The sequence below is a fragment of the Colobus angolensis genome, unplaced genomic scaffold (assembly GCF_000951035.1).
Source record: "Colobus angolensis palliatus isolate OR3802 unplaced genomic scaffold, Cang.pa_1.0 Scaffold101, whole genome shotgun sequence".
NCBI lineage: Eukaryota > Metazoa > Chordata > Mammalia > Primates > Cercopithecidae > Colobus > Colobus angolensis.
This window is the reverse complement of record NW_012111031.1, coordinates 2497289-2510710: the sequence shown is the minus strand read 5'-3', so window position 1 is coordinate 2510710 and position 13422 is coordinate 2497289. Positions and strand designations below refer to the sequence as shown.

Here is a 13422-nt window from a genome sequence, read left to right as displayed (position 1 = left end):
AAAATACATATATATTTTAATAAAGGCCTGGAATGGGCACACATTTCCACCTAGAAAGTCACTTTGGTAGAAGTAGGATGAACAGATCTAGCAAGTGCCTACCTCTAATTAGAGTGGGAGAGAAAGTAGAAATGAAATTAGGTTATTGCAAGTATTTGGGGGAAAGATAGAGTCTTGAACTAAATCTGTGGTTCCAGATAGATAACGAGAGACAGATTTGAACCTATATAAGAAGAACTGAAATGATTTTGTAATGGAATGGGAATTGCAAGGAAGAATCAAAATTTTTAGCTTAGGCCATGCTGTTCACTGAAAGCAGACAAGGAAGAAGAGCAGGTATGTGGGAGATGATCATTTCATTTCTGTCTAGTAAAACATGGAAAGCTTGAAGGAGTTCTTAGATGGTATGTATAAAGGGTCAAGAACAATTGGCTATACAGGTGTGGAACTCAGCAACGAATTTGGGTGAGATAAAGATTTGGAAATCAACAAAATTAGGCTTAGGGACTAGCAGAAGAAATCTGGAAGATAAGCACTCACAGATAGAATTAAAGCCTAGTTGTACAAGTTAACTGGTTATAGCAAACAATTCCATACAAATAAGAAGAATTTAAAAATACTTACTTGAACTTTGACTTCCTGATGGCTCAGAAGGGGCACAAGAAATGGCACAACTCCTGAATCAATAACCATCTGTATCTGCTCGTTACCTCCATCTGTCAAGTATGACAGAGCCCAAACAGTGTCTACAAGAATCTATAGGCAACACAAAAGAAAAACCATTTTACATATTTGTTTGAATGCTTTACATGTTCAACACGCCTCAGGAGTAGTGACAGAAAAAGTAAGCAAATTTCATGTTTTAGCTTAGCGGCAAAAATATCTGCTTAGCTGATTAATCTACTAGGTAGAAAGTACCTTATCTGTCAATGCCTACCTCATATCATTTTTCACAAAAAATGAGACACAGAAGTCTGGGAAAACTTCTATTCTAACTTCTGCATTTATGTATCAGATACATGAATTTAAAAACAGGCAGAAAAGTAATTCTCCCTGCCCTCACAAATTAGCTACCTAATAATCACATAGAAAAACACTATTTACAAGAATGAGGCCAACACACCACGCTGTTTTAAGTTCAGAAGAGAAAAGAAAGGTCTTCTATATACTCTACTGGTTTTCCAACAAATTTAGCAATACAATTTTTCAGACTACTAAAGTAAACTAATAAAAGAAATGACTTAGCACTTTAACTTCATCTGGGGAAAAAATTGTTTGAAAATCTCCTGAAATGTGTCCCCAACTGAAAAGCCTGGAGTATAAACCATGCCCTATGCCCATCCTAACTTTGCAACTACATAGAAGAAAACAGGCTCAGAGATCTGGTGATTCATTCAAAGTCACAGATCTTGTATGTGGCATTGCTTGGTGTTGTCACAGAGGAATATAAGCACTGGTTGTAGCTTATGCAAAGTCAAGATGTTTCCTATTAGGTCATCTAAATTGAAGACATCACATCTTTTTGCCCTAAAATAATAGCAGGCACCTGAATTCACATACCCTTCAAAAAAGCATATAGATGAATAAATAAAATAAAACCACACATAAAACCCACACCCCTTCAGCATCACTAAGAGTCAGAGAACACTAAAAATTTCCATTACCTGTAAGAGGAGAAAAAAATTAAATTCTAGCTTTTGTCTGGACCTCTTGCCTCAAAACTGTGTAAAAGAGAGAAGAGAAAGGGAGAGGGAAGTCCACTTCAGTGGAAGAGACTATATGGCTTGCAAAGCCTAAAATACTCTCTGAACCTTTACAGAAAATTTTACTGATCCCTTAACTAGAGCATGGGCTTCATTCAATAGATGACTGGGGCACTTCAGCAACAGGAATGATAAATGAGTATATAATATATGTTAATTGTATATCAAGGACTAACACAAACATGGAAATAAGAGTGGAAAAAGAATTTGTAAATGTTATAGGTTTTAGAAAAATAGAAATATTGCAACTTCAAAAATTGGAGGATAGAAGCTGGGCCTAAGAGCAGAGCCCACCTACCAGCCCATTTCCCACCCTGGAAGTGAGGAGGCCTCCTCACTGGAGGTGTCTGCAGATGCTGTGTGTGAGAACAAAGTCTGGCTACTGCCCAGCCTGGCAGTAACAGGTAACTAGATTTATCTAGAAACAGGGGTCTCAAAGCATAACACCAGTATGTGTAGGCTACAATGGAAAATAACCCTTCATACCAAGATCCAGGAATTTCTCAAAAGAGAAAAGACAGTCAACAGATGCCAATATTGAGATGACACAGATATTGGAATTATCTGACAAGGACTTGGTAAGATTTTAAAGTAACTATCATAAAAATGCACTGGTGAACAATTATGAACACATTTGAAACAAATTTAAAATGGGAATTCTCAGCAAAAAAACCTGACATGATGGAGGGGGGGGGAAAGAAATCAATGAACCCAAAGATACTTCAATAGAAATCATCCAAACTGAACAACAGAAAAAAAAAAAAAAAAAGATTAAAGAGAAATTAACTCTCAGGAACTTCCAACACAATAAAAATAGATCTAATATTTGTGTCTTCAGAGTCCCTACAAGGAAAGGAAGAGCTGAAAAAAATGTGAAGAAACATGTTCCAAATTTGGCAAAATAGGTAAGTCTAGCATCAGATTAAAAAATGGGAGGCTGAGGCAAGAGAAGAGAAAACAGAATAAGCTCATGCATCACTGCACAGGTAAGAGATAGAAGTTAAAAAACATATCATTTTTAACTGTCAAAACAGATAGTAAAAAAGGAGCATTAAAAAGGTGTAAGAATAAAGGTAACCACCAGAACAAAAATACAAACTTCCCCAAATATCAAAAGAAAATTGAAAAAGATAAAAGTATGCTAAGCAGAGAAAAAAAAACACACAGAAATTATTTCACAAAGTGACAGTTCAAATCAATCTATCAACCTCTGTGAATGGGCCAAACTCACCTATTTAAAAAAAAAAAAAAAAAAAGATTTTCCAATTGGCTCTGGCTCTCAAAACAAAACTCAATTCCATGCTGTATACAAGAGACACACATAAAACAAAGAATTTGGAAAGGCTAAAAATAAAGGGATGAGCAAAAGCATGCCAAATAAACGATAAAAAGAAAGCTGAGGTTGTAATCCTGTAAAAAGACCAGTAGAATTTAAGCTAAAAAGCATTACTAAAGGAAAAAGGATACTTTACAAAGTTAAATCCCACAAATTATCATGAAAATACAACAATTATAAACATCTATTAATCAAATAACCTTGCAATCACTGTTTTAAAGCAGAGAATAAACATACACACAAATATATGCAAAAACATACTAATAATAGGTTTTAACATACTACTGTCATATGAGAGAAGTCAAATTGGCAAAAAATAAAGATATAACTCTTATGAATGTATATTGAACTTTATACCCCAATAATGGCAACAACTTGTACATGTACAAATATCACATTAGGTTCAAAGAAAACATTAATAAATTACCTAAGTCAGAAACATTATAAGCCTATCACAAGGCAATAAAATTATACATTAATAAAATGAAAACCGGCCGGGCGCGGTGGCTCACGTCTGTAAGCCCAGCATTTTGGATGGCTGAGGCAGGTGGATCTCCTGAGGTCAGGAGTTTGAGACCAACCTAACCAACATGGAGAAACTCATCTCTACTAAAAACACAAAATTAGCAGGGCATGGTAGCACATGCCTATGACCCCACCTACTCGGGAGGCTGAGGCAAAAGAATTGCTTGAACCCAGGAGGCAAATGTTGCAGTGAGCCAAGATTGTGCCACTGCACTCCAGCCTGGGTGACTGAGCCAGATTCTGTCTCTAAATAAATAAAATAAAATAAAATAAAATAAAATAAAATAAAATAAAAATAAAAACCAAAAAGGCTTTTCTATACAGAAATGTAATAGCCTTATATTAAACAGCTCTTGGGTGAAAAAAAATACACAAAAAAACAAAAAAAACCCAACAACAAAATTTCTATTTTTTCTTTTTGAGACAGTCTCACTCTGTCACCCCGACTGGGGTATAGTGGCGCAATCTTGGCTCACTGCAACCTCTGCCTCCTGAGTTCAAGTGATTCTCCTGCCTCAGCCTCCCATGTAGCTGGGATTACAGGCGCGCGCCATCACACCCAGCTAATTTTTGTGTTTTTAGTAGAAATGAGGTTTTACCATGTTGGCCAGGCTAGTCTCAAACTCCTGACCTCAGGTGATCCGCCCACCTCAGCCTCCCAAAGTGCTGGAATTACAGGCATGAGCCAAAATGCCTGGCCTAAACTCAACAAAATTTTTAAAAAGTTAAAACAAAAATGCCACACATCAGAATCTATGAGGTACATTTAAAACAGTGATTAAAGGAAAATTCATAGCCTTAAAAATTTATACAAATGTGTCTGAACCCATAGAATGCACAACAGCAAGAGTGAATGAACCACAGTGTAAACTATGGATCTTGGGTAATTATGATGTGTCAATGAAAAATACAGAAGTAATGAGATAAAGAACAGAAAAATCACAGATCTAGCTAATAAACTGAAACCCTGGTTCTCTGAAACAAAACAAAACAAAACACAAAAAACTAAGAAACACAGAAAAAGTCCTACCTAATTTAAATAGAAAAGAGCAGAGAAGGGGAACAAATACACAAAATGAGAAATGATAATAACCCTTAAAATAATAAACTAGAACAAAACCCTTATAACAACTACCCTGCACACTTTAATGCAAGTAAACGTAGACGCAGTGAATAATTTCCTAGAACAATAGTTTATAAAAACTGACCTCCTTTAGAAAGAGTGCTTAAACAAGCCAACTTCCACATCAAAAATAAAGAAAATTATCACGAAACTAACTCCACAAAAAAGTACCAAAACCCCAAAGGATTCAAGAGGGAAACTATCAAATCTTCAAAGGTCAGATAGACTCGATGCTACATAAATTGTTTCAGAGTACAGAAAATGAAGGAAGCATAACATTAACACCTAAACTTTAATAAAACAATAAAAGTATAAAACCTAATACATCATGATGATAGCACCATTCACTAACTGTATTAATATAATTAAATTTAATATTAGTATTTGTAATTAATGTAAATTATTGCCTAATTGAACAAAAGCTAAACTGCAAACCAGTATCACTTATGTGAATGCTGATGTAAAAATGTGAAATAAAATATTAAACAGAATCACGTACTACATTAAGAAACTAACATACAATGATCAAGTGAGATTATTCAAAGAATGCAAGGATGGGTCAATTTTTAAAAATATCATTAATATAAGTTTTATTAGATTTGAGAAAAATAATAGAATTTTCTCTACACACATGAAAAATTCATCACATTTTTTGAGTGTCCTTGATAGAACACCCAAAAAAAGGAATGTATAGATATTTCTCTTACATAAAACATCTATAGTTCAGACAAAATGTAGATAGAATTAATAAAAGATTGATGAATTTTGATTATATACAAAAAGTTCACATGGCAAAATATCATGCTCAAAGACAAAAGACAAACTAGGGAAGTATTTTAAGTATGGAAGAGAGTATCTTTAATATACAAAGAACTCTTAAAACCTAAGAAAAAGACCAAAAATCCTACAGAAAAACAGACAGTAAATATGACTAGTCTGTTCGCAAAGATACAAACTAAAATGGCCCTTAAACAAATGAAATAATTGTTCAACTTCATTCATAAAAAGTAAAATGCAAAGTAAAACTGAGATACTATTTCTCACCTATCAGATGATCAAAAATTTTAAATGTGACAACACACTCTATTGGCAAGGATACTGAGAAAGCCACTTTCACTTCTGAATGCATACAGTAAGCCATGCATCACTGCATACACTACACAATAGATAAAGGAGTCGAAAAAGGTAGTTTAAAACTGTCAAAACAGTAAAAAAGAAAAGATAAAAGAATAAAAGTTACCACTAGAACATGAATACAAACCTTCCCAAATACCAAGGCAAAATGGCACAACCCTACAGTAGGGAATTTGTCAGTATGCAACGAAATTACAAATGCATTCACTCTTTGACCCAGCAATCCTGCTTCTAAGAACATACCCTGAAGGTATACCTCCAATATATGAAAACACACAATAGTCTTTGGTATAATACTTTTACATTTGCAAAATTCAGGAAATAGCCTAAATGCCTATCCATAATAGTGTGTTTAAATAAACTGTGTCCACAAAACAGAATCCTGTGCAAAACAACATGATGCTTTAAGATGTTTCTCCATTACATGGTTACTACTACTAGCAGAAAACTAGTTTTTTTTTCTAGCTAATATAATAATGAAATTGTAGACTGAGATCAATTAACTGTTTTCAGTGGGGACTCCATGACAATATCTCAAAGGCTGGGAGAAGGTAAGCTACAGCTGGGTCTTAGGCACCCTGAAACTGCAGATACTTGTAGTCTCTAATTTTTTATTTTTAGAGATGGGGTCCCAGTATGTTGCCTAGGCTGGACTTGAACTCCTGGGCTCAAGCGATTTTCTTGCCTTTGAGCTATCAACCCAAAATAAAAATTTGACCATTTATTCTCTGGCTCCTTATCTGCTACATAAAAAGGATATGTAGTTCTTTAGACAAGACTATATGACCTAGAACCTATTAAATCTCTGTCTTATTTTTCCCCACTCTTTGTTCCATAGTTTATGCTTCTATCACACTACTTTATTTATTATTATTATTTTTAACACAGCGTCTTGCTCTGTTGCCCAGGCGGGAATGCAGTGGCATGATCTTGGTTCACTGCAACCTCCACCTCCCTGACTCAAGCGATTCTCCGGCCTCAGCCTCCCGAGTAGCTGGGATTACAGGCACGCATTACGATGCCCAGCTAATTTTTGTATTTTTAGTAGAGACAGAATTTTGCTATGTTGGCCAGGCTGGTCTCAAACTTCTGACCTCAAGTGATCCGCCCGCCTCAGCCTTCAAAAGTGCTAGGATTACAAACGGGAGCCACTGTGCCCAGCCATCATCACACTACTTTTAAAAACTCCTTTGTTGGTTCTTCTTCCCTTGCTGCCATTGCTGAAATGCAGGGAATTCCTCAGTTACATTTTTAGCACTCCTTCCAAAATACAGCCTCCCCCAGGCAATCTCATTCAATGCCCAGGTTTTCATCAATCCCTTAAATACTGACAAATCCAAAATCTGTATTGTCTTTTGCTTTTGTAAAATACCACCACTGAGGAACAACAAGTTCCAAGTTCTACTCTATTTCCTAACACTCAAAGTTTTTTCTCCCCTAACCATTCCTACTATTGCAATTTAATAAGAGCCCATGCCTTCATCGATTTCCCTAAACCTGTTATGATAGCAAAATACATCTACCTACATTCAAACTTACCCCCCCCTTCCAAACCTTCCACACCTTTTATGTGTTATTTGTCTGTTACAGATAATTTTATCTGTATAAAACAGAAATATCATTTCTCAATTTAAAAAATCTACAATGACTCTGTACTCATTACAAGATAAACTTAAAACTATTTAATATAGAATCAAAAACTCATATAAAAATTAGCAGTGAGTGGTGGTGTACACTGTAATCCCAGCTACTGGAGAGGCTGAGGCAGGAGAATCCCTTGAACCCGGGAGGCGGAGGTTGCAGTGAGCCTAGATTGCGCCACTGTACTCCAGCCTGGGTGATAGAGCGAGATTCCATCTTGAAAAAAAAAAAAAAAAAAAAAAAAAAAGACTCTGCAAATCAACTCCTTAGCAAATGTATTAGGTTATTATCTACCTGTATTCTCTTAAACCTCATGTATTCTTGAGTCCTTAGTATCTTCCCCCATGTTCTTGAAATGACTCTCTCAACCTGTCAAGATCCTATTCATCCTAGTTATATGATGTGAGACAAATTACTTAAGTACCTCTGCTTCTTTTACAACGTTTGTAGATGATGGAGATAATGAGAGTACCAATCTCACAAGACTTTTGTAAGAATTAAATGGGTTAACATATCAAAAGTGCTTAAAACAGTGCCTGGCAGATTTTAAACTCAAAAAATGCTAACTATGAACACTATAATCTTTGGCCCTGGCCCTACTTTTGTCTCCTTATAATGCTCGTCTCAAATGTTCCTTTCTCAATGAAGCTTTCTGCTTCGCCAGACAAAATTGTCTGTGATTCCATAATACAGCACTTTTGTCATTCCTCTATCGTATTTTTTTTCTTGTTGGCTTTCATACCATGTTTTGTGTTTATGTGCTCATGGTATGATTTTTTTTTTTTTTTCCTCACTGTGAGCCTATGGATTATACTGAATATGTGATCATGGTATGAAAAAGCACAGGCCTTGGACCTGGCTTCAGTTCTCAGGTATGGCTCTCATTCGTTGTATGACTTTAGAAAGATTATTTAACTTCACTGGGTTTCAATCTCTGTATTTGTAAAATAGAATAAAACTTATCTTACAAGGATACTGGTAAGATAAAAGGAGACTACAGAAAGAGATCCAGCACAGCAATTTCTTGACATAAGTTCTTTCCTTTTACTCTTTTTACGTTTTTAATGTTAAGGTCTTAGAGGGCAGGCATGGTCTCTTTATGTGTTATCATTGAGTGTACAATTCATGGCACAATTTTGGCTTTAAGTGGAACAATTTGTGTTTGCTAAACTTGACCAATATATCTGTAACTACAGTACACTGCCACTTTAATACCCTAGTTTTCACATAAACACAACCAATAGATGCTGAAAGCTTTTATTTGCCTATAATGAATTCTGTAATGTTCTGGGGCAAAGTCCTGAGGCAAACAGCAGATATTTTGCTTATTCCCTTTTTAATCTTTGCTGTCAGAAAGCTTACAACTAAACTTTCAACAGCAACAACTAAACTTCTGTATAAATTTTACTTTTTCCTTTACAGATATTATCTTATATGTCTTTTGTTAAGTTACTTTATATCCATTTTGGAAATAAGACAGCATATAAACATGTTTTACTTCATTAGGCTGTGTCAAACATGAAGTGACTTTAGCTACCTTTGAAAGATTCCATCCCAAGAGCTTAAAATCTGCAAATGAGCTAATGTGATACAATTTTTATATACAAATTATATTGCCTTGTGAGAAATGTAAGATGTATTTTCTTCATCCCAATGATAAATTACACACAATTCACAATTCTGCCACACATATACACATATGTATGTACATGTTACGTGTATGTGAATAAAGATAAGATTACCAGAACACAAATATACAACAAATCAGAAAGAGATATTAGTTAGAATAACAGAAACTGGATCAACACTAGTCACCAAAATGTATCCACTGTTTTACTCCATGGAAGAGTAACAATTTACCTTACTGGTTTAGGAGAATTTTCTGATTGCCTAGATAGTATCAAACTTGCCAGAATGTAGACAGTAAATGCTTCACTAAATCTGAATATAATGAAAAAAAAAATCATCTAAAAATGCCTTGCATTTAAAACTATATATTCTTCAATACTATATCTAAAAAGGCTGTAGCATAAAAAGGCAGCATGGTTTTGTGACAAGTACCCAAGACCTGTTATGAGAAGACTTCAGTCTGAATATTGACTCTGACCCTTACTAGCTCTTCCATTTTAGGTAAGTCATTTAACCTCTCTCTGAGAGTCCGTTTCTTCTTATTCTATAAAAGGGTGGGGCGGGGGGGGGAGGGGGATAATATCTTAGCCTACCTGTTGTAAGACCCAGTGAGATTTTTTTAAAAAGTAAGGTGCTTCATGAGGTTTTACTGCTTTACAAATATTAATGCTTAAAAACACTACTTAATAATGACAGAAATAAACTACATATGCAGTAGTTTCCCAACAGTGAGCATTTTTGCTGTATGGCTGTTACCACTTACAGATTTAAGCTATAAACCTAATTTAAGCTTAACCTTATTTCTGAAAACTGTATCTACATTGTAGAAACTAGACAAGTTGATAAAATGTATGCTGACACTTATATAAAAACCCTTTCAGTCCCATCAAGAGCAAAATCCCACATTTAAGCTGCTTCTTAACTTACGTTTATATCCGTATGGTATATGAGGACACATAAAGCTGGCAAAATCTGAGAAAAGAAGATAAACAATAATTAACATTAGTTAATAAATATGTCTAAAAATAAACAACTCTGACATAAAAAGCAGGTAAACAAGGTTTGTAGAGCGAGAAAGACAATGTTAAATTTGTCTGAAAATCAAAAAGAAAATCTGATAAATTCAATCTAAAAAAACCAAAAACGTATTTCAAATGTTAAACTGAAATATGTTCAACTAACAAGTTAAAACATGCAAATAAATCTGGCAGAAGTTAATGTACCTTAAAAGAAAAACATTTGTTTTTAATAAGCTTCTTTATGGCATAAAATGTCAAGTGGAAAAAAAGGAGATGCAAGTATACAGTTATAGCTATTTAAGAAAAGCTACACTTAAAACTTCCATAATTGTCTCACTTACCTGCTTAAAGTAAAAATACGATTTTATTTAATAAGCTACTTAAGTCAAACTAAAGTTTTCAACTTCAGCTTTAGTCAAGAAAATTCGAACTAGTACAAAGTACAAAGCTTTGCTTGTTGAATTCAAGCCCCTGAGATCTCTTTTTAAAATCTGGGAGAAAGGCAGCGGGGGGTGGTAGGAAATCACACAAAATACCTTTGCACAGCAACAAAAAGTAGCAGGTGCTACAGAAAGATATCCATTTTAAAGATACACAGTTGCTTAAGTGTGGTGGCTCATGCTTGTAATCCCACCACTTTGGGAAGGCGAGGTGGATGGACTGCTTGATGCCAGGAGTTCAAGACCAGCCTGGCCAACATGGTGAAAACGCATCTCTACTAAAAATACAAAAATTAGCCTGGCATGGTGGCACATGCCTGAGACATGAGAATCGCTTGTACCCGGGAGGTGGAGGTTGCAGTGGGCAGATTATGCCACTGCACTCCAGCCTGGGAAATACAGCGAGACTGTCTCAAAAAAAGAAAAAAAAAAAGAGATAATACAGTCAACAGTGAATAAAGGTTATGGAGGGTTTTTTAAATAATGCAAAGTACTCGGATCTATTTACATATCAAATGTAAATAAAAAAGTTTTTACTTTAACTAGTAGATTTAACAAAAGATATGTCAATTTTTTTTTTTTTTTTTTTGAGACGGAGTCTCGCTCTGTCGCCCAGGCTGGAGTGCAGTGGTGCCATCTCTGCTCACTGCAAGCTCCATCTCCCGGGTTCACGCCTTTCTCCTGCCTCAGCCTCCCAAGAAGCTGGGACTACAGGCACTCACCATCAAGTTTGCTAATTTTTTGTATTTTTAGTAGAGACAGGGTTTCACCGTGTTAGCCAGGATGGTCTCGATCTCCTGACCTCGTGATCCACCCGCCTCGGCCTCCCAAAGTGCTGGGATTACAGGCGTGAGCCACCACGCCCGGCCAATATGTCACATTTTTAATAACTCAAATTTTATCAGAAATAAATTGGAATTAGGCCAGGGGCGGTGGCTTACGCCTGTAATCCCAGCACTTTGGGATTGGAGTTAGGCCGGGGGCGGTGGCTTACACCTGTAATTCCAGCGCTTTGGGAGGGTGAGGTGAGCAGATCACTTCAGGTCAGGAGTTCAAGACCAGCCTAGCCAACATAGTGAAACCCCATCTCTATTGAAAATACAAAAACTAGCCGGGTGTGGTGGTGCTGGCCTGTAATCCCAGCTACTCAGGAGGCTGAGGCAGAAGACTCGCTTGAACCCAGGAGGCAGAGGCTGCAGTGAGCTGAGATCACGCCACTGCACTCCAGCCTGGCAACAGAACAAGACTGTCTCAAAAAAAGAAGAAGAAAAAAAATCAATTGGACTTAAAGCAAACTCATTCAAGAACATTTGCATGTAAGTATACTAGTTTTGCCTGTAGCAACCCCCTTTTATAGCTTTAAACCAACAATGCAATACAGTAATAAAACTTTGAGATTGTTTTCCTTTTGTATTTTTCTCTCTGAATTTTTTATATTTTCTTTTTATGAAGATAATCAATTAAAAAATAAGCATAGGATGAACTGACCTTCTTTTAGTTAGACACTCAACTTTTGTTTCATAGGGGTCAGTAATTAAATACGGTATGTTACTTTAAAAATCTCACACCGCGTGCGGTGGCTCATGCCTGTAATCCCAGCACTTTGGGAGGCCGAGGCAGGCGGATCACGAGGTCAGGAGATCGAGACCATCCTGGCTGACATGGTGAAACCCCGTCTCTACTAAAAATACAAAAAAATCAGCCGGGCGTGGGGGCGGGCGCCTGTAGCCCCAGCTTCTCGGGAGGCTGAGGCAGGAGAATGGCGTGAACCCGGGAGGTGGAGCTTGCAGTGAGCCGAGATCACGCCACTGCACTCCAGCCTGGGCGACAGAGCGAGACTCCGTCTCAAAAAAAAAAAAAAACCCAAAAAAACTCACACCTGCAATGAAATCAGTATATGTGTTATTCTGTCCCCTGTAAATGAATTCCTAAAGTACAAACATAGGGAAAATATACCATCTGGCCTTTACAATTCTTCATTTACCTCCTGAACTGTCTCCATAGGCGGTGGGGGATCCTTATTCCTGCAGAGATTGACAATGACCCATGTGACGTTCCGAAGGAAGGTGATGGGAATGGAGGGATTGATGAAGGACAGAAGAGGTTTGACAACTCCCAGTGATATGACATAATCTCTACATTGAGGACCATCACCTACAGAAATGAAAATTGTATTTAAAAAAAACTTACATTCAGGATGAGAAAGTCTGAAATGTATGCAATGGCTCATGTGGGAACACTGACGTTCTATGTTTCCTCACCATTAGTCAAAGGCATCAAATGTTGTTTCTCCAGATTTTGATTTGGGGAACATAAATTTAACCTACCAATGCTAACAGCAAATTGTATATCCTTTTCAAAGAGTATCATCTTAAGTTAGTACTTATGAAGCAAGAAGAGAGTCAACCCACATAAAATTCAGAGGAAACATAGTATGTAATGGCTATGCCAATGTAGGAAAGAAGTTAATTTAGATTCTTAACAGGATTCCTTTCAAACCACTTACCTATAATGTTTCCCAAAGCCCATACTGCTTGTTCACAAACATTCTGATGTGGTGAATGAAGAAGTCTCAGAAAAAGAGGTACTGCATCTGTAATAAAGAAAAACTAATATTTATACTAGCAACATGTTGAAGAGTTTATAGATTTCAGCTCAAAGAAATTGATCAAATACAGAGCCTGGCATATTGTAGCTGCCCAATTATAGCTTGCTGGAAGAACAAATGTGGCAAATATCTTTACCCTCAAAAGAATCAATTTCATTATTTTCCCCTAGTAATATTTAGGTAGTTTTTTTTTTTTTTTTTTTT

General features: G+C 36.2%; 1 protein-coding gene across 1 annotated transcript in view; it reads right to left on the bottom strand.

Annotated features, from left to right (window-relative positions):
* Window positions 1-13422, bottom strand: part of KPNA3 (karyopherin alpha 3 (importin alpha 4)) — a 95232-nt gene that overhangs the window by 10526 nt on the left and 71284 nt on the right. The window contains exons 8-11 of the mRNA XM_011939344.1: window positions 13117-13203; window positions 12595-12764; window positions 10079-10123; window positions 625-756 (exon numbers count right to left, since the gene is read on the bottom strand). Coding sequence (XP_011794734.1) covers window positions 625-756; window positions 10079-10123; window positions 12595-12764; window positions 13117-13203 — 434 coding nt within the window. The remainder of the gene's footprint in view (window positions 1-624; window positions 757-10078; window positions 10124-12594; window positions 12765-13116; window positions 13204-13422) is intronic.